The sequence below is a fragment of the Anomaloglossus baeobatrachus genome, chromosome 3 (assembly GCF_048569485.1).
Source record: "Anomaloglossus baeobatrachus isolate aAnoBae1 chromosome 3, aAnoBae1.hap1, whole genome shotgun sequence".
Classification (NCBI taxonomy): Eukaryota; Metazoa; Chordata; class Amphibia; order Anura; family Aromobatidae; genus Anomaloglossus; species Anomaloglossus baeobatrachus.
In genome coordinates, this window is record NC_134355.1 from 664,060,079 (window position 1) to 664,086,396 (window position 26,318).

Below are 26,318 nucleotides of genomic sequence, written 5' to 3' on the forward strand. Positions count from 1 at the left end.
AGGTGTCTTTTATACTGATACCAAGTTCAAACATGAGGCATTACTACAGGTAATGAGTGGAAGACAGAGGAGCCTCTTAAAGAAGACATTGCAGGTCTGTGAGCACCAGAAATCTTGCATGTTTTTAAGTGACTAAATACTTATTTTCCACCATAATGTGCAAATAAAATCTTGCAAAATCAGACGCGGTGATTTTCTGGATTTGTTTTCTCATTTTGAATCTCATAGTTGTGGTCACCTATGACGTCAATTACAGGCCGAACTCATCTTTTTTAAGTGGAAGAACTTAAACAATTGGTGGCTGACTATATACTTTTTTTCCCCACTGTAAATCTTGTAATCCGGCTCTGCAAATGTTAAACTTCTTTATTTTTTACAATATGAAACAAACTGCCAAATTCCCAGCTGGCTCAAAGAGCCCATCCTTAGTCATGTTATATCTGACAGGGCAAGTTGCGTTAATAAATACCTTCTACTCTGATTTAGCACACCTATATCTTAAGTAATTCAGCTTTGAGAGTAACACTCAATGTGAATTTAAAAGGAAAACGCCTGTACATTCAATGCTAAAATGGTTAAACTACAGATAATCTAAAACATATGCATAATATATATATATATATATATATATATATATATATATAAAGCTTAGTGTGTGTGTGTGTGTGTGTGTGTGTGTGTCCGCTAAAGAAATCCGCACCGTCGCATTTACAATCACGAAATTTTGCACAGACGCTTCATGTAACCCAGGGAACGTTGTAGACTATGTTTTGACAGAAAAATGTAACCCCATGCTTTATAGTTAATCTCTAAAATCCTGCCGCCATTAAACTGAATGTAGGTGGGAGCTATAGGTTATTAATAGCAACTTTCAGTGGTTGCTATAGGAACAAAATAAACTGTTGAAGCTTATGCGTGAGGTTATATGATGTCAGTGGAGAGATGGATAGAGAGACAGAAAAAGACAGACAGACAGACAGACACAGACAGAGACATATGGGGAAAGAGACAGCCCTGGAAAGAGACAGCCCTGGAAAGAGACAGACGGGCAAAGAGACAAACGGGCAAAGAGACAGACAGGAAAAGAGTCAGACGGGCAAAGAGACAGATGGGCAAAGAGACAGTCCTGGAAAGAGTCAGCCGGGCAAAGCGACAGACCACCAAAGAGACAGACGGGGAAAGAGACAGACCTGGCGGCACGGTGGCTCAGTGATTAGCACTGCAGTGTTGCAGCACTGGGGTCCTGGGTTCAAATCCCACCAAGGACAGCATCTGCAAAGAGTTTGTATGTTCTCCCCATGTTTGCGTGGGTTTCCTCTGGGTACTCTGGTTTCCTCCCACACTCCAAAGACATACAGATAGGGACTTTAGATTGTGAGCCCCAATGGGGACAGTATTGCCAATGTATGTAAAGCGCTGTGGAATTAATATATAAATGAATAAAATTATTAATTAATTATTAAACCTGGACAGAGACAGACAGAAAAGAGACAGATGGGGAAAGAGACAGACAGACACAGAGATGGAGACTGATACAAATACAGAGATAGAAATAGTCAGACAGAGACATAGACACAGACAGACAAAGAAAAGAGACAGACAGACAGAGACTGGGAGAGAGACAGAGAGACAGTTACTATCCCGGGCAATTCCCGGGTACTACAGCTAGTATATATATATAATTTAGAAGTTTTATGATATATTTTGTCCCTAAATAATTTATAATCAAGAATGTTATGTGTACTGAGGAAATCAGCCCTAATATAAAAGTTGTTATAGTGTCAGACATTTCTACCTCTTGTCGTACGGCATTCCACAATCTGACTGCTCTAACTGTAAATAACCCTTTCCTAATTAGCTGCCAGAATTGACCTTTTCCACTCGCAGTAAGTGCCCCCTGGTCCTTAGTATTGGCTTAGGAAAGAATAATAATAATAATAATAATAACAACAATAATAATCTTTATTTCTATAGCGCCAACATATTCGGGAGCACTTTACAATTCAGAGGTTCATGATCATTTTTGTGTGCTAAATATCTCAATTTTTACATGTTTTTCTTAGCAGTAATGCATATCACTAGTGATGAGCGAGTATGCTTGTTACTACTCGGTACTCGCACGAGTATCACTGTACTCGGTCTACTCGGCGGGTACCGAGTAATTTTGCAATACTCGTGCTTTACTCGTGGTCTTCATCCCTGCATGTTGGCGCTCTTTTGAGAGCCAGCCCTCATGCAGGGATTGGCTGGCAGACCACTGCAATGCCACAGGCCTGTTAGTTGTGGAATTGCAGTGATTGGCCGGCCTGCACAGCGTGACCGAGCCTTTATACCGGCCGGCGCGCTGTGCTCTGTACACAGCCATCTCATATTCCCTGCTTTCCACGCCCACAGGCGCCTATGATTGGTTGCAGTGAGACACGCCCCCACGCTGAGTGACAGGTGTCACACTGCACCCAATCACAGCAGCCGGTGGGCGGGTCTATACTGTGCAGTAAAATAAATAAATAAATAATTAAAAAAAACGGCGTGCGGTTCCCCCAATTTTAATACCAGCCAGATAAAGCCATACAGCTGAAGGCTGGTATTCTCAGGATGGGGAGCTCCACGTTATGGGGAGCCCCCCACCCTAACAATATCAGTCAGCAGCTGCCCAGAATTGCCGCATACATTATATGCGACAGTTCTGGGGCTGTACCCGGCTCTTCCCGATTTACCCTAGTGCGTTGGCAAATCGGGGTAATAAGGAGTTAATGGCAGCCCATAGCTGCCACTAAATCCTAGATTAATCATGTCAGGCGTCTCCCCGAGATTCCTTCCATGATTAATCTGTAAATTACAGTTAAAAAACACACACACCCGAAAAATCCTTTATTAGAAATAAAAAACACTAACAAAGTCCCTCATTACCAATTTATTAACCCCGACAAACCCTCCATGTCCGGCGTACTCCACGGACTCCAGCGTCGCGTCCAGCTCTGCTGCATGGAGGTGACAGGAGCAGCAGAATACACCGCCGCTCCGGTCACCTCCACGCAGCTAATGAAGACAGCCGTGCGATCAGCTGAGCTGTCACTGAGGTTACCCGCTGTCACTGGATCCAGTGACGGCGGGTAACCTCAGTGACAGCTCAGCTGATCGCGCTACTCACCTCATTTGCTGCGTGGAGGTGACCGGAGCGGCGGTGTCTTCTGCAGCTCCGGTCACCTCTATGCAGCAGCGCAGGATGCGACGCTGGAGCATCCTGGATTCCGGCGGACATGGAGGGCTTTTTGGGGCTGATTAAAGTGGTGAACCAGGGTATATGTGTGTGTTTTTTATTTCTAATAAAGGATTTTTCGGGTGTGTGTGTTTATTTACTGTAACTTACAGATTAATCATGGAGGGTGTCTCATAGACGCCTGACATGATTAATCTAGGGTTTAGTGGCAGCTATGGGCTGCCATTAACTCCTTATTACCCCGATTTGCCAAAGCACCAGGGCAAATCGGGAAGAGCCGGGTACAGCCCCAGAACTGTCGCATATAATGTATGCGGCAATTCTGGGCGGCTGCTGACTGATATTGTTAGGCTGGGGGGCTCCCCATAACGTGGAGCTCCCCATCCTGAGAATACCAGCCTTCAGCCGTATGGCTTTATCTGGCTGGCATTAAAATGGGGGGGGACCGCACGCCGTTTTTTTTTAATTATTTATTAATTTATTTTACTGCACAGTATAGACACGCCCACCGGCTGCTGTGATTGGGTGCAGTGTGACACCTGTCACTCAGCGTGGGGGCGTGTCTCACTGCAACCAATCATAGGCACCGGTGGGCGGGGAAAGCAGGGAATAGGAGATTGTTTAATGAGCGGCCGGCTTTTTCAAAATAGTAAAAGCCGCCGGTCACCTCCACGCAGCTAATGAAGGGAATAGCGCGATCAGCTGCTGTCAGTCAGGTAACTCCCGGCCACCGCTGGATCCAGCGGTGGCCGCGATTAACCTCAGTGACAGCAGCTGATCGCTATACTCACCTCAGTTGGTGCATGGAGCTGACTGGAGCGGCGGTGAGTATAGCGATCAGCTGAGCTGTCACTGAGGTTACCCGCGGCCACCGCTGCATCCACCGCTGGATCCAGGTAACCTCAGTGACAGCTCAGCTGATCGCTATACTCATCTCATTAGCTGCGTGGAGGTGACCGGAGCGGCGGTGTATTCTGCAGCTCCTGTCACTTCCATGCAGCAGAGCTGGACGCGACGCTGGAGGACTGTGGATTACGCCGGACATGGAGGGTTTGTCGGGGTTAATAAATTGGTAATGAGGGACTTTGTTAGTGTTTTTTATTTCTAATAAAGGATTTTTCGGGTGTGTGTGTTTTTTAACTGTAATTTACAGATTAATCATGGAAGGAATCTCGGGGAGACGCCTGACATGATTAATCTAGGATTTAGTGGCAGCTATGGGCTGCCATTAACTCCTTATTACCCCGATTTGCCAACGCACCAGGGTAAATCGGGAAGAGCCGGGTACAGCCCCAGAACTGTCGCATCTAATGTATGCGGCAATTCTGGGCGGCTGCTGACTGATATTGTTAGGGTGGGGGGCTCCCCATAACGTGGAGCTCCCCATCCTGAGAATACCAGCCTTCAGCCGTATGGCTTTATCTGGCTGGTATTAAAATTGGGGGGACCGCACGCCGGTTTTTTTAATTATTTAATTATTTATTTCACTGCACAGTATACACACACCGGCTGCTGTGATTGGTTGCAGTGAGACAGCTGTCACTCAGTGTGGGAGCGTGTCTCACTGCAACCAATCATAGGCGCCGAAAAGCAGGAAAGCAGAGAATACGAGATTGATTAATGAGCGGCCGGCTTTTTCAAAAGAGGAAAAGCCACCGGAGTTTGAACAGCTGTGCAGCGCCGCGGCAGTGATCGGGGAACGGTAAGTAAGAGAGAGGGGGGGGAACTGACCGACAGACTGTGAGAGGGGGACAGACAAGACAGAGAGAGACAGACCGACGGACTGAGGGAGATAGAATAAAAAAAAAAAATGACCGACATCGTTAGTAAAAAGCACAAAACGTGCGTTTTGGACATCGGACTGCCACACAAGGTTTTCATGTAAAATCTTTCATGTATTAATCTCAAAAAGTAACATACACCAGCTCTATCTCACTATTGGGTATGTGCCCTTAACATTTCCGCCATGAAAATTCATTTTGGTGTCATTTTGGAAGGTTTTCTGGTGAGTCCGTAAAAATGGCGTAAAACTCGGACAAAATTGTTCACAGCTGTGACTTTTGAGTGATAAATGCTTCAAGGGGTCTTCCCCATGCTGATGCCATGTCATTTTAGCACTCTTCTGAGACTTTTGTGACATTTTTAGGGTTTCTACATGCTGCCGGGGGGTCATTTCACAAAAATACTCGGGTCTCCCATAGGATAACATTGGGCTCGGTGCTCGGGCCGAGTACACGAGTATCTTGGGAGGCTCGGCCCGAGCTTCGAGCACCCGAGCTTTTTAGTACTCGCTCATCACTACATATCACATATTCATTCTTAGACATAACTTAGCTCTACAGAGTGCAACTGTCTCCTGTTATGGTCAGGTGACCGCTGACATTCCCATAAATATCCCATTCAAGGGTAAACACCCTTTCTTATCCAGGGATAGAGCCAACCCAAGAACCAAGATCCACTACCCAAGAGTCCAGGTAAACCAAAAAAACAGAGCACAAGAGTGGTTGGAAACTAACAGGCAGCAACCCCTTGACTATAAATACACAACTACAAGTATGGAGCGGGCCTACTCTATCTAGATGCCTCATGACCGCCTAAGAAACTAGCTAGCCTCAAAGATAAAGAAAGGAATCCTCCCTTTCCTCAGAGCAGCCCCAAAGGGATAGTTAAAGCCCCCAACATATATTGACGATGATATTGGAATCAAACATTACACAGTTGGTTAGGAATAGACTTGAGCAAAGAGAGGCCCTGCTAACTAAGACTCCAAAGGATAGGATAGATCACTGGGTGCAGCCAGCAAAACCCTAATATATGCCAACTCCTGATGATCAAAATTCCCTTAGGACCACACGATCCTCTACCCACTACATCAGGAAACTCTTGTGAAAAAAAACAGACAGGATTAGCATCCAAAGAGGTTGTCAGAAACATGGCTTAGTAGCAAATTCCATAGGCAGAAAAATATTCAATGTCCAACAGAACTAATAGTCATCAGTCTATTGAAGTGTTATACTTATACTAAGAACAACAAAAATAAATATGGAAAAGTGATGGAAAAAGCCTTCAATGGATTCTCAGCAATGTCCTTTTGTTAAAGATCATCAGTGGGAACACAATGGAACATAAACGCATATTTGAGCAAAAGAAACGAAGAACCATATTCAGACTCAGAAAAAAAACCACTATGCGTTTTTTCACTTAGAATGAACAGTTTCCATAGCAGTTCAAAACAAATTGAAATAGAATCAAATAATCATTGCACACAAGAGTAAAATGCATGAAAACCATTCAGTCACAGGAAAAAAGACAAAGTACTTATCCCAGGATCCAAAAAGCGAGATGAAGTTGGCTAGGAAAAAAGGCAAAAATTGAATCCAAAAAAGCAAACTGCAGCAGACAACACTGGAGATCTCCAAGAGAAAAAGACAAGCTGGAGCACAATGAAGAAGTGTCCAGTGGGTTACAGGCACACACCCGACATGACAGGGGGACTGGGTTTTTCAAGACATATTCACTGGAGCTAGATTGATACAAGAAAACAATATCACCGGTGTCAGTCTGAGACAGAATGCATTACTTTATACACAAGGGTTGGATATGATTGGCCCGCTAGGATTAGAGCCAGGCTCTGCACCTGTCTTAGTGACAAGTATTTAACCTGACACACTTGGCCACTAGAGGGAGCCCAGGAACATCCTCAGGAAGAATCTTAACCTCTTCACAACCAGCAGTAGCCAAGCCGACAGAAACACTATCAATAACTGTCTCCATTTTGTTACTATGTTTCATATTCCGTTTGCACCTGTTCACATTAGAAATGTAGGATGTGCCATCAGTTTTTTTCTTAGAGTACAAAGTCATGCCTTTTGATTGAGCACTCCTGCTCTTAAGCCTTAGGCTATTTTAATTCGTCATTTGCAGGTTTCTGTTCACCCATAAATTGTAGGGTTTTTGCATTAGTTTTATATTGACCATAAAAAAGAGGTCTCCATCCTATTAGCTGTTGGGCTCCCATATAACTGGCCATTTTTGTGCTAAGTACAATTTTTACATTTTTCATAGCAGTAATGCATGTCTATATTCCCATATTCATCGCTCCACATATCATAGCAGTACAGAGTGCAACTGTCTCCTTTTTTGTTACTTTGTTTCATATTCAGTTTGCACCTGTTCACATTAGTAAGGTAGGATGTGCCATCAGTCTTTTTTTTAGATTACAAGGATATGTTGTCTGATTGAGCAATCCTGTTCTTCAGCCTCAGGTGATTTTAATTGTTCATTTGCAGGTTCCTTTCTGCCCATAAATTGTGGGGGAATGTTAACCCAAAGAGAGGCATTAGTTTGATAATGATCAAACAAAAAGAGGTCACTTTGTCGTTGGCTGTTGGACTCACATAAAATTGGCCATTTTTGTTTCCTAAGTATCTCAATTTTTACATGTTTTCATAGCAGTAATGCATGTCTATATTCCCATATTCATTGTTCCACATATCTTAGTACTACAGAGTGCAGCTGTCTCCTTTTTGTTGCAATGTTTCATGTTCAGGTTGCATCTGTTCACATTAGAAAGGTATGATGTGCCATCAGTCTTTTTCTTTCATATAGAAAGCCAAACAGCTATTTTTGCATGAAATACAGTGCATACAAAATCTGTGTGTCTATGTATATGCAGAAGTATAAATTTATGTGTACTATAGTGTATGTGTGGATATTTATATAGGAAATAAAACATGGATTGTTATGAGGGAAGCTTCTGTTTATTGGATGATACAGAGAGTATTCCTTCAACCATGTCAGACTGAACAGAAATGCTTATTTTCTACGTTTTTCTTTGAGTTCACCCTGCTCTGTGTTGTCCTCTTGCCCTGCACTAAATCTGTCAGACTTGCCAGTGGCATATATAGACAGAAGGGGGATCCTGTGCAAGAAGAGTATATGGACCATTTGCTGCACACAATAACGTCTGTGACAGGAGCTGTCTGCTGGTTTGGAAATAGATGTAGGCCCCCTTACTTTTTGTGCCCATGTGCGGCTGCATAGATGACACCAATAGTATCTCCGCCCCAGAGGATCACAGAGATCCTGGTTCTTGTCTTGTCAGGTTGACTAAACATAGGAATTCACTTTCATAATCCTTGAAATGGGCTTGACCTGACGAGTGTCTCGAAAAAATATTATTCATACAACCCTCTTCCTATTGCATGTACTCTGGAAACTAGCACGGGTAGGAGACTGAAATAAATGTTGGTGGTTATCTTTAAAATAATGAAAAAATGTCTACTGCATAAAACATACATTAATGATAAATAAGGGTATTTAGAAACGTGTTAATATTTAAATGTATTTTATTTTAATTTAAAACAGACTTTTTAATAAGAAAAATTCCTGGTAAAAAATGTGTGCATCTTGAAGTCTTGAGGCAATTTCCTGTGATGGAGAAGAATGCTGCCACAGTGTCCCTCTCGATCACAGAGAGAATTGTGTTCTCTACTTCTGCCACACACTGAGCTATGTGAGTAGTGAGGGCAGAAGAAGAAGCTGCCGGGAGATGAATGGAGGCTGCAGGAGCTGAGCAGCTAAAGGACCTTCAACCCTATTAAATCAAGGACCTTTCAGATCATATGATCAGTCACAAGCCTGGTACGATCTGCAATACGTGATACTGTATAGTATTTGTGTGTTAAATTTGCACATGTAGCAGAGAGGTGTGTAAATGTGCATATGTTGAAGAACTGTGTCTATATGTTCAGGTAGCATTGCTGTGTGTACATGTGCATATAGTGTGCATGTAGCAAAAAATGATGTGTGTGTCTATATGTTCATGTAGCGTTGCTGTGTGTACAGGTGCATATAGTGTAGATGTAGCAGATAATTATGTGTGTGTCTATATGTTCATGTAGCATTGCTGTGTGTACAGATGCATATTGTGTGCATGCAGAAGAGAATGTGTGTGTCTATATGTTCATGTAGCATTGCTGTGTGTACAAGTGCATATAGTGTGCATGTAGCAGAGAGTGTGTGTGTCTATATGTGCATGTAGAATTACTGTGTGTACAGGTGCACATAGTGTGCATGTAGCAGAGAATGTGTGTGTCTATATGTTCATGTAGCATTGCTGTGTGTACATGTGCATATAGTGTGCATGTAGCAGAGAATTATGTGTGTCTATATGTTCATGTAGCATTGCTGTGTGTGCATTTGCATATAGTGTGCACGTAGCAGATATTTATGTGTGTCTATATGTTCATGTAGCAGAGTTATAAGTCTATATATGATTATGTAACAGAGCTGTGTATGTATGTACACGTGCATGTAACAGACATGTGTGCATATGTGACGCCCCTGAATCTATCAGGGTGTCATAGGGAATTGTACTCCTTTCTCTTCTGGTGCAGAGCTCAATTCTACATGGTTCCGGGATCCTAACTATTGTTATTGCTTCCATCAGGATTCAAATCCTAACCACACCTCACACCACACCCTGTCAGGCACACCAGTAGGTGGTCTGGTTGGAACAGGGCCACCCGCCTAGGGGTCAGGCAGACAGTTGGGAGGGAGGAAGTCAGAGCTTAGAGTCAGTCGAGAAGAAGCTCCCAAAAAGTAAGGAGCTGGGAGTTGGAGCTCCCTGTGGGACGTTTGGTTAGGTCGCAGACAGTGGTGTGGGACCGGAGGAGTCGGAGACCCGGTCGCAGGGTATTGGAGAAGGTGCCCAGACTTAGTTTTGGAGAATGGTCGGCACTGGAAAATCTAGTAACCGGACTGGTACCGAGTATGGCAGGGTACTGGACCCTAGATTAGGGAGTAGCTTCACGCAACCTGGTAATTAACCTGTGGAGGATAGTCTCTTTATGAACTTTCCCAAGATCTCAGGAGATCGAAGGCAACAACACAACGAGGGGGATAGGGCTTTCCAGCTTATGCAGCCTGCAAAGATCCCAAGTGTCAGCCATCGAGAGCACAGCTACTCTATTTAATTGTAGGGAGCGGGACCCCGACAGCTTTAGGCCGAGGGGCCACTCAGAAACGTCTAAACACAAGTGCATGGAGGCAGGCTCCAGATCAGATCGCCAGCAATACCAATGGGGACGGATTCCCGGACGAGCTCATCTGAAGTGGCAGCGGCACCCAGAGACTTGGTTTACTCCTGTGTCAGAGTCTACTTAATGGTTGCATCAACACCCACACGGCCTGAGTGAGTACGCTGCCCTCCCCTGCGTCCTGCCTGCTGCATAGTTTGCACCATGCTTCCCTATACCTTCACCATTCAGAGTCCCGGGGTCTCTTCTACCCATGAAGGGATTGTCATTTGGCTGCCCCACTCCATCTCCCCTGGGTACTTCCATCGGCAGCGGTGGTACTCCCCTTACCGCGAACCACGGGTGGTGTCACGAACACTTATCCCCTGCAAATAACCCCCTTTCATTTTTCGAGTGGCCTCAAGCCCCCGGGTGCGGAAACTCTTGAGCCACGGCAACCCCGGATCCGAGCAGTCTGACTGCTACAAGGGCGGTATACATATAATACACATAGGAGAGATAAATTAACAATAGATTTATCATCTCCCGATTCCACCTCTTCACTTTACACCACTAGGGAAGTTTTAATTAAAAGGAAAAATATTTTACCTATCTTTTACGGTCTAAACCTGTATGTGTAATAGTAAGGTGCGTCTTACAGTCCAAAAAAATATGGTATTTAATTTATTAAATTATTCAAGTAAGCCCTTTAAACACAAATGTCTACCAATAAAATGTGTGTTGTCATTTTTTTACTTGCAAATCTCCTAGTTTTATGCGTCTAATATTATACCTGTACACACCACTCGATTACTACTCTCTGTTTCCTGTAGGGAGATTGAACGAGGCCACATTAATAAAGCTGTGTTTGCATTACATAGCTGTAAAGAAGATCAACACTGACCTCCGAGTTTTATGCACATATTTTACAGGCAATTAGAAGCTTTGCAGTCATGAGATTGACAAATTTTCCCAAACAATTTTCTTTGCCGCCAAACAATTCTCTCATATCTATAAATATGTTTATTTTTTTATAGTTTATTGAATTTTTGACGCCCTGGACTAGCCAGGTAGTCACAGGTAGGCCCTTGCACAAACACTCATCCCCCAAAAAGGTGTCATCAGCCACCCTTAAAACCCTAGTCACCTCCCTCAGGATTTGATGTTCACATCAGGGGGGCGGAGCCGGGCGGTTGGCCATGCCCACCGAGGAGTTCAGAGGTCCTGAGGCAGGAAAAGAAAGGGAGATTAGATTAGTTTGAGAGTGGAGGAGTGAAGTTCAAGTGCAGAGGCAGGCCTGTGCCCAGGTCTGCCCCAGTCTAAATCCAGGTGTCTGGGTCGGAGCCCAGTCACCTTTGGCTAGGAGGCAGATGGTGGCCTCAGTCTGCAGGAGCTGGGAAGATGGCTTGGTGGAACTGTAAGGGACCGGGACAGGGTAGTGGCCCGCCGGAACCGAACCGGGGAACCGACTGGAAACCGGAGCACAAAGGGGGGTACTCAGACCCTGAAACTCGGTCCAGAAACCAGTGGACACAGTTAATTAACTGATTGAGGTCTGGACTTTAGGTCCTTTCCCACCCAAGTGCCGACTGAAGACAACAGCCCATCAAAAAGGGGATAAAAAGCCACCGCTCAGGCAAAGAGATCTAAAGGGCTAGCGTCTGCGGGCAAACGGGCTCTCCCAACACATAATGCCAGGGAGCAGGCTCCCGTTGCTGAAGCATGGGCTGCCCACAGCTACACAGAAGGTGCAGGAGAAAGGCGGAGACCACCAACCTGACTGGGGGACCAGACGCAGCCGGCTGCGGGCATCAACCACCATCTTTTTGGTTTACCAGAGACTATTGTGCATCTGTAATAGTGAGTAAAACTGTGCCCTTGGGCCACGCATCTCCCTGCACCGCCAAGCACCGACACATCACACCAAACGGGTCCCGGGGCCATCTTCTTGCCAACGGAGGGGTTAACACCAAAGCTGCACAACATCTCCCCCGGGTGCCTAGTGAACAGCAGCGGTGGTGTCCACATTCACCACAACCCATGGGTGGCGTCACGAACTCTAACAAAAACCACAGCCTCGGCCGTAATCCTAAACCCCCTTCAAAGCGCCAGCCCCTTTCAGAGTGAAGTGACCCCCGGTGCGGAAGAGCTTGAGCCTCCAACAAACAGGCCCGGATCCGAGTGGCTCGGCTGCAGTCGAGTGCAGGGCGGTACACATTTTTATTGTTTGTATATATTTATGACGGAAAGGTGGATAATTCCATTTTTTTTTTTTACTTTATTTTAGTCCACCTAGTGGACTTGGACCTGTAATTGTTGGAGATCTTCTTCTAGTTTAGTATTATTTATTATTTATTTAGTAATGCAAAATATAGAAAAAATTACGTTCACCTATGAAGTCCAGCCACAGATTGGGTTACACAGGAGGACAAAATATGGAAGCTAAAAGGGATCTATCAGTCTCCAAACTATCATAATCCATTGCAAAGGAGTTGATAGACATATTGTAGAATCCGTTACAAGGGTGCACCGCCAATCAGTCCATTTAACTGCCGCTATCAAAGACTGAAAGTGCCATTTAAATATTTAAACTATGCAGCTAGAGCTGAGCTTTGGTCTCCACTGTTGTCAGAAGATGCCGGCTGTGGTGGTATTAAAATAGTTTATTAATTTTGTTATAATTAGAGCATCAATAAATGGAAAAATACAGCCCTGCACCACTGGGTTTTACCTTGCGGGGGTCAAACACTAAGGTGGAATATGGCCTGGGCACCAATCACTCACGGCAGGCGAGTGCTCGTCCAACAGGAGACGTCCAGAGAATGTTCATGTGAGAAGAAAGAGACCGTACAATCCTGGAAGCCAGTGAAAAACTTCTTTATTGCAAACGGTGCAACATAAAAGGCAGAGGAGGAGCTGAGTGCAGGCTCCTCGCAAGGACGACGGCCATTTCGCGTATGTGTACGCTTCGGCCGTCGTCCTTGCGAGGAGCCTACAATGTAAGAAGTGTGTTAATGGGGTGACAAAGTGAGTGATTTTCGCTGTCTATGGGCTTGTGCAGATGACTATTTTTGGTCCGACTGCGATCCGACAAAACAACACATCGCTCTTGGGGCAGTGCACAAGTCCAATTTTTTCCTTGGACTAAAGCGGGCGTTACACGCTGTGACATCGCTAGCGATGTCATTCATGAAAGCACTCGCCCCCGTCATTTGTGTGTCATGGACAAATCGCTGCCCATGGCGCACAATATCGTTAGTCCCCGTCACACGGACTTACCTGCCTAGCAACATCGCTGTGGCCAGTGAACCGCCTCCTTTCTAAGGGGGCGGTTCGTGCGGCGTCACAGCGGCGTCACTAAGCGGCCGCATAATAGAAGCGGAGAGGTGGAGAGCAGAAAAAAGAAAGTGACATCCACCTCGTTGCCGCAGAACGCAGGTAAGGTACTGTTCGTCATTCCTGGGGTGTCACACGTAGCGATGTGTGCTGCCTCAGGAACGACGAACAACCTGTATCCAGCACCATCAACGATATTTGGGATTAGAACGACCCGTCAACTGTCAACAATAAGGTGAGTATTTTTGACCGTTAGCGGTCCTTCGTACATTTCACACGCAACAACGTCGCTAACGAGGCCGGATGTGCATCACGAATTCCGTGACGCCAACGACATCTCGTTAGCGATGTCATTGCGTGTAAAGCCTCCTTAAGTTTGTCCAATGAAAAAAATTGCAGCATGCACAATTTGCCTCTGTAAAGCCCGCTTTACACGCTAAAATATATCTTACAATGTGTCGGCGGGGTCACGTCGTAAGTGACGCACATCCGGCATCGTAAGGTACATAGTAGCATGTAACAGCTATGTGCGATTGTGATTGAACGGTAAAACGTTCATCGCACGCACGTCGTTCAATTCCTAAAAATTTAACGACAGGTTGTTCATCGTACCCAGGGTAGCACACATCGCAGTGTGTGACACCCCGGGAATGATGAACTGCAGCTTACCTGCGTCCCGCGGCTCCCGGCGTCAATGCAGAAGGAAGGAAGTGGGCAGGATGTTTACGTCCCTCTCATCTCCGCCCCTCCGCTTCTATTGGCTGGCTGCCGCGTGACGTCGATGTGACGCCGAACGTCCCTCCCACTCCAAGAAGTGGACGTTCGCCGCCCACATCGAGGTCTTATGGACGGGTAAGTACGTGTGACGGTGGTTATTCGTTTGTGTGACACATTCAACAAATTGAATGTGCTGCACATACGATGGGGGCGGTTACGATCGCATACGAAATCGTAACATCTAAAGCAGGCTAAAATCAGATTACACTCAGATGCAGATGAGATCTTGTCATTGAGCAGAGAGCTCAATCTGCACATGCGCCGACTCTGAGCACTATTTCTTTGAAGACCGCCTCACCAACAGAGCACCTGTGACACCCGCTGCACCACCCTGCTCCACACTGCCAGCACAACCCACAGTGCAGCCAGCACAGCCACCACCACAACGCCTGCAGCATCACCCTACTCAAGCATCGCTCCTGCCATCTGTGACCCTGCTCCACCACAACTGCCAGCCCCCTCCGGTAAGACAGTGCCATATTAACTGCGATAACAGCAAATTCGTACTCACCGCCCGATATTGGAAGTCTTGTGACGAGATCATGTGGATCCGATGGTTGTCATGGTAATACAGGGTCATGTGATGACTCCTGTGCTCACATGACTCAGATCCTGTAAGAAACAGCCGAGTGCTGCTTGTTACAAGAGATGATGATTTATCCCGGTCTGTGTGATGCTGCTCTGATTGGGATAAATGAATGAGCGATCAGATTGCTGATCATTATAGTCTCCTAGGGGACCTAGTAAAATTAAAAAAAGTTTTAAAAAAGTTTAAAAAATTAAAAAAAAACAAAAAAAACCTAGAAGCTCAATTCACCCTCTTTTCGCCCAATTGAAAACTAAAAGATTAAAAAAAAAAAAAAAATATACACACACTTGGTTTTGTCGTGTTTAGAAAAGGCCGATCTATTAAAATATAAAATCAATTAATCTGATCGGTAAACGGTATAGTGGTAAAAAAAATTCCAAACATCAAAATTATGTTTTTGGTCGCCACAATTTCTACGCTTAATGCAATAACAGGCGATCAAAATGTAGCATCTGCACAGAAATGGTACTGTTAAAAACGTAAGCTCAAGATGTAAAAAATAAGCCATCAATAAACCATAGATCCCGAAAAATAAGAACGCTACGGTTCGCGGAAAACGTAGCAAAATGTTCGCCACTTTTTTCGGACAAGCTTCTGAATTTTTTTTAATCCCTTAGATAAAAGTAAACCTATTCATGTTTGGTGTCTATCATCTATCATCTACCATCGTCCTCATGCATCACAAAACATCAGTCTTACCGTATAGGGAACACAGTGAATAAAATATCTCAAAAACAATAGTGCAATCGCACTTTTTTTGCAATTTTTCCACATTTGGAATTTTTTTGCCATTTTCCAGTACACTATATAGTAGAACTCATGGTTTCATTTAAAAGTACAGCTTGTTCCACAAAAAGCGAGCCCTAACATGACCATATTGACTGAAAAATAAAAAAGTTACGTTTCTAGGAAAAAAAATGGCGGGAAAAAACGGAAAGCTCAAAATCGGCCGGTCCTGAAGGGGTTAAGAGGTCTAAGTGACAGTACCCACAAGTGACACCATTCTAAAAACTACACCCTTCAAATTGCTCAAAAACACACCCAATAAGTTTATTAACCCTTCAGGTGCTTCACAGAACCTAAAGCAGTGTGAAAAGAAAAAAATGAAAATTTCACTTTTCCAGAAAAATGTTACTTTAGCCCCAAATGTAAGGTAGAAAAAAAAATGAACCATACAATTTGTTATGCAATTTCTCCTGAGCACAGCAATACTTCTATTATGGTGGACAGAATGGAAGCACCAATTGAATTTTAAGGCCCCATTACACGCAACGATGTATCTAACGATATATCGCCGGGATCACGGATTCCGTGACGCACATCCGGCATCGTTAGCGATGTCATTGTGTGTGACAGCAAGGAACGACCGTTAACAATGGAAAATACTCACCTTATCGTCCATTGTTGACACGTGGTTCATTTTTAAAAAATCGTTGAATTTTTGAGCACGTAGGTTGTTCATCATTCCCGAGGCAGCACACATCGTTATGTGTGACACCTTGGGAACGATGAACTGCAGCTTACCTGCAGCCGCCGACAATGCGGAAGGAAGGAGGTGGGCGGATTGTTACGTCCCGCTCATCTCCACCCTTCCGCTTCTATTGGGCGGCCGCTTAGTGACGCCGCTGTGACGACGCATGAACCGCCCCCTTAGAAAGGAGGCGGTTCGCCAGCAACAGCGATGTCACTAGGCAGGTGACGGCTCCTACCGATCTTGTGTGCCATGGGCAGCGATTTGCCCGTGACGCACAAACAATTGGGGCGGGGACGATCGCTAGCGATATATTGCAGCATGTAATGGGGCCTTTAGAGCTCAAAATTGTCTGGAATAGATAGCAGATGCCATTTCACGTTTGGAGAGCCCCTGATGTGCCTAAGCAGCGGAGCTCCCCCACAAGTGACCCCATTTTGGAAACTAGACCCTTCAAGGAAATTACCGAGATGTTTCCTGAGCACCTTTAACTCTCATGTGTTCGACATAATTTTATAATAAAGAAAAAACAAGATAGTCAGCACTAAATGTGCACTACAGCACTAAAAATTCCAAACTGTATTTATTATTAAAATTTGAGATTTTTGGCAAAAAATTGCAATTTCTTGAGCTTTTTTTAATTGAATTGGTCGGCGGCTGACCCCCACCTTGCCGTGCACCCCAATTTGGGTTGTATTCCACCTGTCTTGATTTTGGCAATTGGTGGCTGTTTACATTCAACCATCGGGCCCTGTCCATGCAGCATTTGCTTGGGCCTGTCCCACCCACAGCCATGATTCTGTCATGGGTATGGGATTGAAAAACACCAAGTAAGTGCTGCTAAGAACAGTTCTACTATTTCATATCTGAGGCCGCATGGCACATTTTATATAAAAATATTTTAGAGTAGGACTGCCCTAATAAGATTTGCCATGACGTGGCAGGGTAGCTCAAGAAATTGCAATTTTTTGCCAAAAATCTCAAATTTTAATGATAAGTACAGTTTGGAATTTTTAGTGCTGTAGTGCACATTTAGTGCTGGCTATCTTGTTCTTTCTTCACTGAATTGGTCGGTGGCTGACCCCCACCTTGCCGTGCACTCTAATTTGGGATGTATTCCACCTGTCTTGATTTTGGCAATTGGTGGCTGTTCACATTCAGCCATCAGGCCCTGTCCACAGGCTATTTACTTTAAGCAGCATTTTCTTGGGCCTGTCCTGCCCACAGCCATGATTGAGTCATGTGTACGGGCTTGAAAAACATCAAGTAAGTGCATCTAAGAACAGTTCTACTTTTTCATGTGAGGCCGTATGGCACATTTTATATAACTATAAGTTAGAGTAGCACTGTCCCAATGAGATTTGCCGTGACGTGGCGGGGTAGGTCAAGAAATTGCAATTTTTTTCCCAAAATCTCAATTTTAATAATAAGTACAGATTGGAATTTTTAGTTCAGTAGTGCACATTTAGTGCTGGCTTTCTTGTTTTTTTCATAACTTTATAATGTTGAGCTGTGAAAATAAAGAAATCATTTTTACTACAAAAGTGTTGCTTTAACCCCAAAACTTTCATTTTCACAAGGGTAACGGGAGAAAGGGCACCATACAATTTTCTGTGCAATTTCTCCTGGGTACACTGATACCTCTTATGGGATATCAATCTACTTTTTGGGTGCATGGTGGGGCTCAGAAAGGGAGGAGCACCCTTTGACTTTTTGGATGCAAAATTTGCTAAAATCATTGTCATCATGTCACGTTTGGAGAGCCCTTGATATGCTGAAACAGGGACCTGCCCCATGTATTTTATTTTCACAAGGGTAACAGGAGATAATGCACCATACAATTTGTTGTGCAATTTATCCTGAGTACTTTGATACCCCTTATGCTATAGAAATCTACTATTTTGGCGCACGGTAGGGCTCAGAGGGGAAGGAGCGCCCTTTGACTTTAATTGGCTTGAATCGTTAGCGGATGTCATGTCGTGTTTAAAGAGCCCCTGATGTGCTGAAACAAAGCACCTCCCCCAAATATTTTATATCTATAATGGTAACAGGAGATAATGCACCTTACAATTTGTTGTGCAATTTCTTCTGAGATTACCCCAAAAGTGACTAAACAGTGGAGCTCTCCCACAACTTTGTAACTTTTGTTACAGTTCTCATTCTAAATCCTTATTTTAAGACAGCGGACAGATCATTCCCCAAACGTTTTACAAACCCCACAACTGACTCCAAACAGAATGAAAATCCCAGACCCCACCTCAAAGATTTAGTTCTTTTTCAAACCCCCAGACCAAACTCAAATCATAATTAATCCGCAGAGCTGATTATCTACAGAAAATAATGACTCGTATTCTCAAATCTATTGCACTAAATAGTGGAAAGTTCAATCACAATGGAATCTAATAAGAATCAGCATCACGATGTTAAGTATATGGCACACAAATCATAAAAAGACACCGTGATGATAAATAGCACAAAATACATGGCGCCTGGTACAGAATTTATATTGGGGTCCAAAGATAACTGATGGAAGAAGCAGCAGTCTGAGCCTTTGATATGACAATGAGTGATTTTTAGACTACCATATGCTCCCAGTGGACATTGCAGTTGATCTCGAGACACCCCCTAAAAATACTAAAACAAATATTAAGGTTTAAGTCTTCATTTTATTTACATAATTAGAAGGAACCTAGGCATCAACTTTAATATAAAAAATTATACTATGGTCACTAACAAATTTCAGGTGCACGGAAGTGGTCTCCCGTCTTGGTTCTCTAGTTTTCATTCAGCTACAACTCCCTGGATTCCTCAAGAATATTAGTTTGAAGTATAAATTTGCTATCAAAAACTAGTTCAGAAGAACATCGTTTCATCCCTTTCCCCACGTTGTCCACTTTTTTATAGACCTGTCCTTAGGAACGAGATATGGCCTGAATCAAATAGGTCATTGGGGGCGTTGTAAACCCAACAGCTGGAGTGAGGTCTAGTTCTTCTCCAGGAGGAGCATGAAATGTGAAGTTTTGCAGCAATCTTGTAAAAAAGAGGAACAGCTCCATTTTGGCCAATTTCTCCCCGGCACAACTTCTCTTTCCTGGAGAAGAGAAACCACAAAGGAAACATATGAATTACTCACTCTTTTATATATATTATTATACTACTGTCATGTACCGACAGAGTTATTATGTTGAAAGACTTCTCAAAAGAGTTCTCCTAAAGTACAAGTAAATATACCAGTGAGCTGTGAACTATTGCAATAGAATTGGAGGAGGGGAATGCATGTTGGGACATCAAAGCCTTTTGGTGGGCTTTGGTTGGCTCTTGGCTGCAGAAACTTGTGACTTGTAGTTCACGTTAAGGGACTCACTTTGGTTACAATTGTATGGTGGGTACATTGGAGCATGCACTGAGAGCCATTGGGGCTGGCAATGGAGAGCATTTTCATAACTGTGGCCAGCAGTTCTATTGGATCACAGTATTGCTTTCCACATTTGCTGACAATGACCTTATTTTCAAGAAGAAGTATTAATTTTCTGAAACAGCGAAAGGGGCTATGAAAGGAGTAGTTGTCTAAGGGGCTCTTGATATAATAGATGGATGGCTGGAAACGTCTGACCCCAGTCATTTAATAGATGTATGCTGTGGATAAGAAGCGCAGATAGGGTCTTATCTGGTGGGATTTGACAAGACAAACAGGTAAGGTACTCGCCTGTAGAAGTTGTGCCAGTCACAACTCCTACATAGGCATAAAATGGCATCTGCTGCAGCCGCGAAGAGACGTGTTACAGATGTAGAAGAAGGAAACCGGGATATGCCACGCTGACATCAAATATCCAGAAGCTGATTAATTTCCTTTTTATTTAATCAGATCTACGCGTTTCGGAGGGTGCAACTTCCTTCTTCAGGACATTATTACAGAAAAATCAATCTATGCACTGCTTCCCCTACTCACCCTCTCTGCCAGCATCTGTGATTGGCTGCAGTCAAGACTGCCGGTGTGGCGGCGTCTCTGATTAGCTGCCCTCACAGAGGCTGTTTGAGTTCCCTAAAAGAGTGTAAAAATAAAATAAATAAATAAATATAAAGATGTTTAAGGGTCACCCATATATAGATACCCAGCACAGATAAAGCATATAGCTACATGCTGCAGCTACCAGACATGTGCATTATCCTGGCTCTGTATCAAAGTCAGAGAGACCCCATGAGACTTTTTAAAATTATTTAAATAAATAATTGTAATAAACAGTGTGTAATCTCTCCCATTTTTGATACCCAGCCAAGATAAAACCAACAGCTGAAGGCTGGTAATCTAAGGCTGGGGAGGCACATCATTATTTGGTCTCCTCAGGCTAAAAATAACAGCCCAAAGACACCCAGAATTGTTGCATCCATTAAAATTAACAATCTCTGCACTTTACCCGACTCATCCCGATTGCCCTGGTGTGGTGGCAATCGGGGTAATATAAGGGGTTAATGACATTCATGATCTGTCAAAAATCACAGCTGCCTCTAAACCCTGGAATAGTAATGGGAGGGATCTATCCTTTACAAAGAAAGATCACAAAGAAAAATCATTGATTTTAAATAAAATGCACATCCTTTTTCACCAATTTATTAACTCTCAAAACACCCCCGCAGGTCCTACATAATCCACATGAGGACACACGATGATCCCGACTTTGCTACATCCAGACTCTGCAGTGACAAATAATATAACTGATCACTGCAGACTCAGGGAAACACTGCCGGCAGCGGGGGGATCCGGAGTTGAGAAGTGGTGATGTCAGTCAGGTCACTAGAGGTCACAATCTGGGCTTCCCACTACTCTCAATGCAAGTGGAATCCACTGCAACTCCAGAAGATGCAGATTTGGCGCAGGAATTTGGTGTATAAATTTCAGTACCAAATCTGGATCTCTTAGAAAAAAACAAAGAAACAAAAACGGATTTGACGCCTTTACGGTGCGCTTTTTTTGCCAGAGAGATGCAAATTTGGTGCTAAAATCTGATGCAGACATTTCAGCATCAAATTTGCATCTTCTAGTAGAAAACCACACCAAAACAGCTTTAGTGTAGTTTTTGGCCAGGATATTCAAATTTGGTGCTAATATTTATACACTAAATTTCTGCACCAAATCTGCATCTTTGCCTGGCATTGCATTTTGATGTGTTTTATACCAAAAGATGCAGATTTGGTGCAACACTGTTGTGCATAAATTTCATTACCAAATCTGCTTCTGGCAAAGAAAATACGGTTTTCTCCCAGGAAATGGAGGTCTGATTGAATTCAGTTCATCTGAGGTAAGGTCACTGAATTCAATCAGTTAACCTGAGGAGAATTAACCTGCAGTCACAGGTGGGGTACCATGGGAACCTTCAGCTGTCATCGCAGATAAACTCAGTAATCTCACCGCTCACAGCTGCGGCTCAGCCAGTGTCTGCCTGAGGCAGTCATGTTTTAAAGTGTGCCCGTGAACTGCAACTTCAGTATGTAGCAGAGCCTGGATAATCATAGTATGTCGTGTTGTAGTTTATGTAAGATCTGGGTGTTCTGGGGTTATTAACTTGGAGCAATAAGGTGCTTGTTTGTTTAAAATCAAGGATTTTTCTCTGTGTTTTGTGTTTATTTCTTTTTACATACAGTATTAGTAATAGGGGTCTCATAGATCCCTACCCAATACTAATCTAGGGCTTAGTGGCAGCTGTGAGCTGTAATTAACCCCTTATATTATCTCGATTGCCACCACACCAGGGCAATCAGGATGAGGTGGGTAAAGTGCCAGAATTATTGCATCTAATTGGTGTGACAATTCTGTGTGGCTTCTGGCTGCTATTTTTAGGTTGGGGGGGTCCAATAGTCATAGGCCTCCCAAGCCTGAGAATATCAGCCCCCCACTTTCGGCTTTATCTTGCCTGGGTATCAAAATTAAGGCAGATCACACACTTTTTAAAAAAAAAATATTTATTTAGTCATATGCTTTATCTATGCTGGGTATCTATGTATGGGGGACGCTGTGACATTTTTTTTTTATTTCTTTATTTTTACACTCCATTAGGAGAAACAGACAGCTATTGTGAGTGCAGCCATTCCGAGACTTTGACACGCTGGCTCACACTCTCAGCACAGCGGGAGCAGAGTGTCTTGCGAGTGATATGCGACTGTGGTCCGTTTGTGCGATCAGACTACAGCTGCGGAGGAGAGGGAGGGATTTATCTCCCTCTCTCCTCTGTTGCCAGCTGATGCAATTTTCTCACTACACTCATGGTACACCGGTGTAATGTGAGAGCAGTGTGATGTTTCTTTCGCCCCATAGACTTGAATGGGTGCGAGTGAAACAATATCGCATTCCACCTGCAACATGCTGAGACTGTTTCCTCGGTCCGATGAGGACTGAGAAAACAATCACTCGTGGGAACTGTCCTATAGAGTAATATTAGTCCGAGAGGAATGTGAGTTTTTATCGCATTCCACTTGCTCCGTATTGTCCGCCGTGTGTCCTAGGCCTAACAAACATTGTGTGCTATGGGTTTTTTGAAGATATATTGACACCAAGTCTGGCACATTATTAGAGATGAGCCACCCCCCTGGAGTTCGAGTTCGGTTCGTCGAACGGTGCCCCGTTCAACGAACCGTTCGTCGAACCGTTCGTCGAACTCTCGAACCCCATAGGAAACAATGGGAGGCAATCACAAACACATAAAAACAGCTGGAAAACACCCTCAAAGTTGTCCAAAAGGTGCCAAACAACTTCCAAGACAACACAAACACATGGGAAAGTAACAAGGACAAATACTCATGCGAAAACTAAACAGCTGGACGAGGAAAAAGAGGAGGAGACACAGATATAGGCATGGCATGCCCTTCTAAAATCATGTAAAACACAGCAAGGGAACTCCAAGCAGACTCTCGCTTTTTTCCAAAAATTGGGCCCCACAGACACCCCTTCAGTGGCAGCACTTGTGCCCCAGTTGCAAAAAGGTTGTTTTGATTTGCATCAAGCACATTCCAAAATACGCCAGCCTTAGCTGTCGCCCGGATGACACCGGGGAAGGTCTAGAAAAGTCTTTGCTGATCCCAGATCTGGTCAACTTGGATCCTTTTTAAAAACAACGCAAGGGTTACTCCAAGCATAGTCTCCCTTTTTTCCAAAAATTGGGCCACACAGACACCCCTTCAGTGGCAGCACTTGTGCCCCAGTTGCAAACTTGACAGGTACATTTGCATCAAGCACATTCAAAAATACGCAAGCCTTAACTGTCCCCAGGATGACACCGGGGTGGGTAGCAAAGTCTTTGTAGAACCATGACTTGTTCATCTTGCTCATTTTTAAAAACTCAGCAAGGGTTACTCGAAGCAGAGTCTCCCTTTTTTCCAAAAATTGGGCCCCTCAGAAACCCCTTCAGTGACAGCAGTTGTGCCCCAGTGGCAAACTTGACAGGTAATTTTGCATCAAGCACATTCAAAAATACGCAAGCCTTAGCTGTCGCCCGGATGACACCGGGAAAGGTCGAGAAAAGTCTTTGCTGATCCCAGATCTGTTCATCTTGGAACCTTTTTAAAAACAACGCAAGGGTTACTCCAAGCGAAGTCTCCCTTTTTTCCAAAAATTGGGCCCCACAGACACCCCATCAGTGGCAGCACTTGTGCCCCAGTTGCAAACTTGACAGGTACATTTGCATCAAGCACATTCCAAATCCACAAGCCTTTACTCTCACCAGGATGACACAGGGGTAGTAAAGTCATTGCGGATCCATAACTTGTTCATTTTGATGAACGTTAGTCTGTCCATATTGTCACTGGACAGAAGCGTGCGCTTATCTGTCAGCACACACCCAGCAACACTGAAGACACATTCAGAGACAACGCTGGCAGCTGGACATGACAAAATCTGCAAGGCGTAAGTGGAGAGATCTGGCTATTTTTCAAGATTTGATGCCCAAAATGAGCAAGGCTCCAGTTGCAAAGTCATGGCATCGAGGTTCATTTGGAGATACTCCTGTATCATCCTCTCCAGCCATTGACTATGTGTCAGACTTCTTGTCTCTGATGGCCTTGCAAAGGATGGTCTAAAAAAATTATGAAAAGATTCAATAAAATTGCTGTTACCAGCACCAGATACGGTGCTACTGGTATGGTTATACTGTTGATGACGAGACCGTCCCATGCTTGTCAAGTTACAACTGGGAGATTCACTCCGTGCATCACGGGTGTTTGGTGGAAAAGCCGAGTTAAGATCGAGTAACAGCTTCTGCTGATACTCCTGCATACGTGCGTCCCTTTCTATGGCTGGAGTTATTTCACAAAATTTGGACTTTTACCAGGGATCTAATAGTGTGGCAACCCAGTAGTCATCATCACTTCTAATTTTGACAATCCGAGGGTCATGTTTTAGGTAGTGCAGCAAGAAGGCGCTCATGTGTCTTACGCATCCATGCGGACCAAGTCCTTGCTGTGTTTGTGGCATAGAGGTGCTAACCGTTCTTTCTTCCTCTGACATCTTCCCACAACCTCTTTCAACTGAAATGTGACCAAGGTCTCCCTCATCTGCTGAGTCTTCCATGTCCATGGACAGTTCATCCTCCATTTCTTCATGTTCTCCTGAACCTTCCTCAACATTTTGCATGCTACCATGCGCCCTTGTTAATCCCTCTCCCCCACCATCCCATGCCTGCCGCCTTGGTGATGATGAACGTCTGGACCTTGGTGATGTTGTTATCCCTTGCGCATATGAATCCTCATGTACTTCCTCCCCTTCCTGTTGAACCACCCCCTGACTCCGAATAGTGTTTAGCGTGTGCTCCAGCATGTAAATGACTGGAATTGTCATGCTGATAATTGCATTGTCAGCGCTAAACATATTCGTCGCCATGTCGAAACTGTGCAGAAGGGTGCATAGGTCCTTGATCTGAGACCACTCCATCAGGGTGATCTCCCCCACCTCTGCATCTCGTTGGCCCAGGCTATACGTCATGACGTATTGCACCAGGGCTCTGCGGTGCTGCCACAGTTGCTGTAACATGTGGAGAGTCGAATTCCAGCGTGTCGGCACATCGCATTTCAGGCGATGAACTGGCAGGCCGAAAGACTTCTGGAGTGATGCAAGTTGATCAGCTGCGGCGGTTGAACGGCGGAAGTGAGCAGACAGTTTTCGTGCCCTGTGCAGAAGGCCATCTAGGCCGGGATAGTGTGTTAAAAATTGCTGCAAAACAACACATGAGCCATACAAGGCACATGTGTCACCTTGCCCAGGCGAAGGGCCACACCCAGGTTTGCAGCATTGTCGCACACGGCCTTACCTGGCTGCAGGTTGAGTGGAGACAACCATTTATGAAACTTGGACAGCAGAGCTGACCACAACTCCTCAGCTGTGTGACTCTTATTTCCAAGACATTTCAAGCTAAAGACCGCCTGATGCCGTTGCGCTCTGCTTCCAGCATAGTAAAGAGGTGTGCGTGATTCCTTGTGCGCAGTTACAACGCTAGTGGCCAGACCATGCAGGTTTGGGGCTGAGGTGGAGGACCCAGACGAGGTTGAGGAGGCAGAAGCGTTAGAAGAACTTATACATACAGAGGATTGACGCACAAGTCGTGGGGACGGCAAGACTTGTTCAGCAGACCCTTTTCCATCTATCACCATAGTTTGCCAGTGCCCAGTCAGCGACATGTAACGCCCCTGTCCATGCTTACTGGTCCAAGTATCGCTGGTGAAATGCACCCGTTCACACACAGAACGTCTCAAGGAAGCGGTGATGTTGTGTGCAACATGCTGGTGTAGCGCAGGCACACCTTTCTTGGAGAAGTAGTGGCGACTGGGCATCTGGTACTGGGGCACTGCGACGGACATAATGTCTTGAAAATCTTCTGTGTCCACCAGGCGGAAAGGCAGCATTTCGGTAGCCAACAGCTTACA

The 26,318-nt window shown here is 44.5% G+C and overlaps 1 protein-coding gene across 1 annotated transcript in view; it reads right to left on the reverse strand.

The window, feature by feature from the left end:
* Nucleotides 1-19,324: 19,324 nt before the first annotated feature.
* Nucleotides 19,325-26,318, reverse strand: part of LOC142297394 (uncharacterized) — a 181,706-nt gene continuing 174,712 nt past the window's right edge. Inside the window, exon 21 of the mRNA XM_075341620.1 lies at nt 19,325-19,503. Coding sequence (XP_075197735.1) covers nt 19,325-19,503 — 179 coding nt within the window. The remainder of the gene's footprint in view (nt 19,504-26,318) is intronic.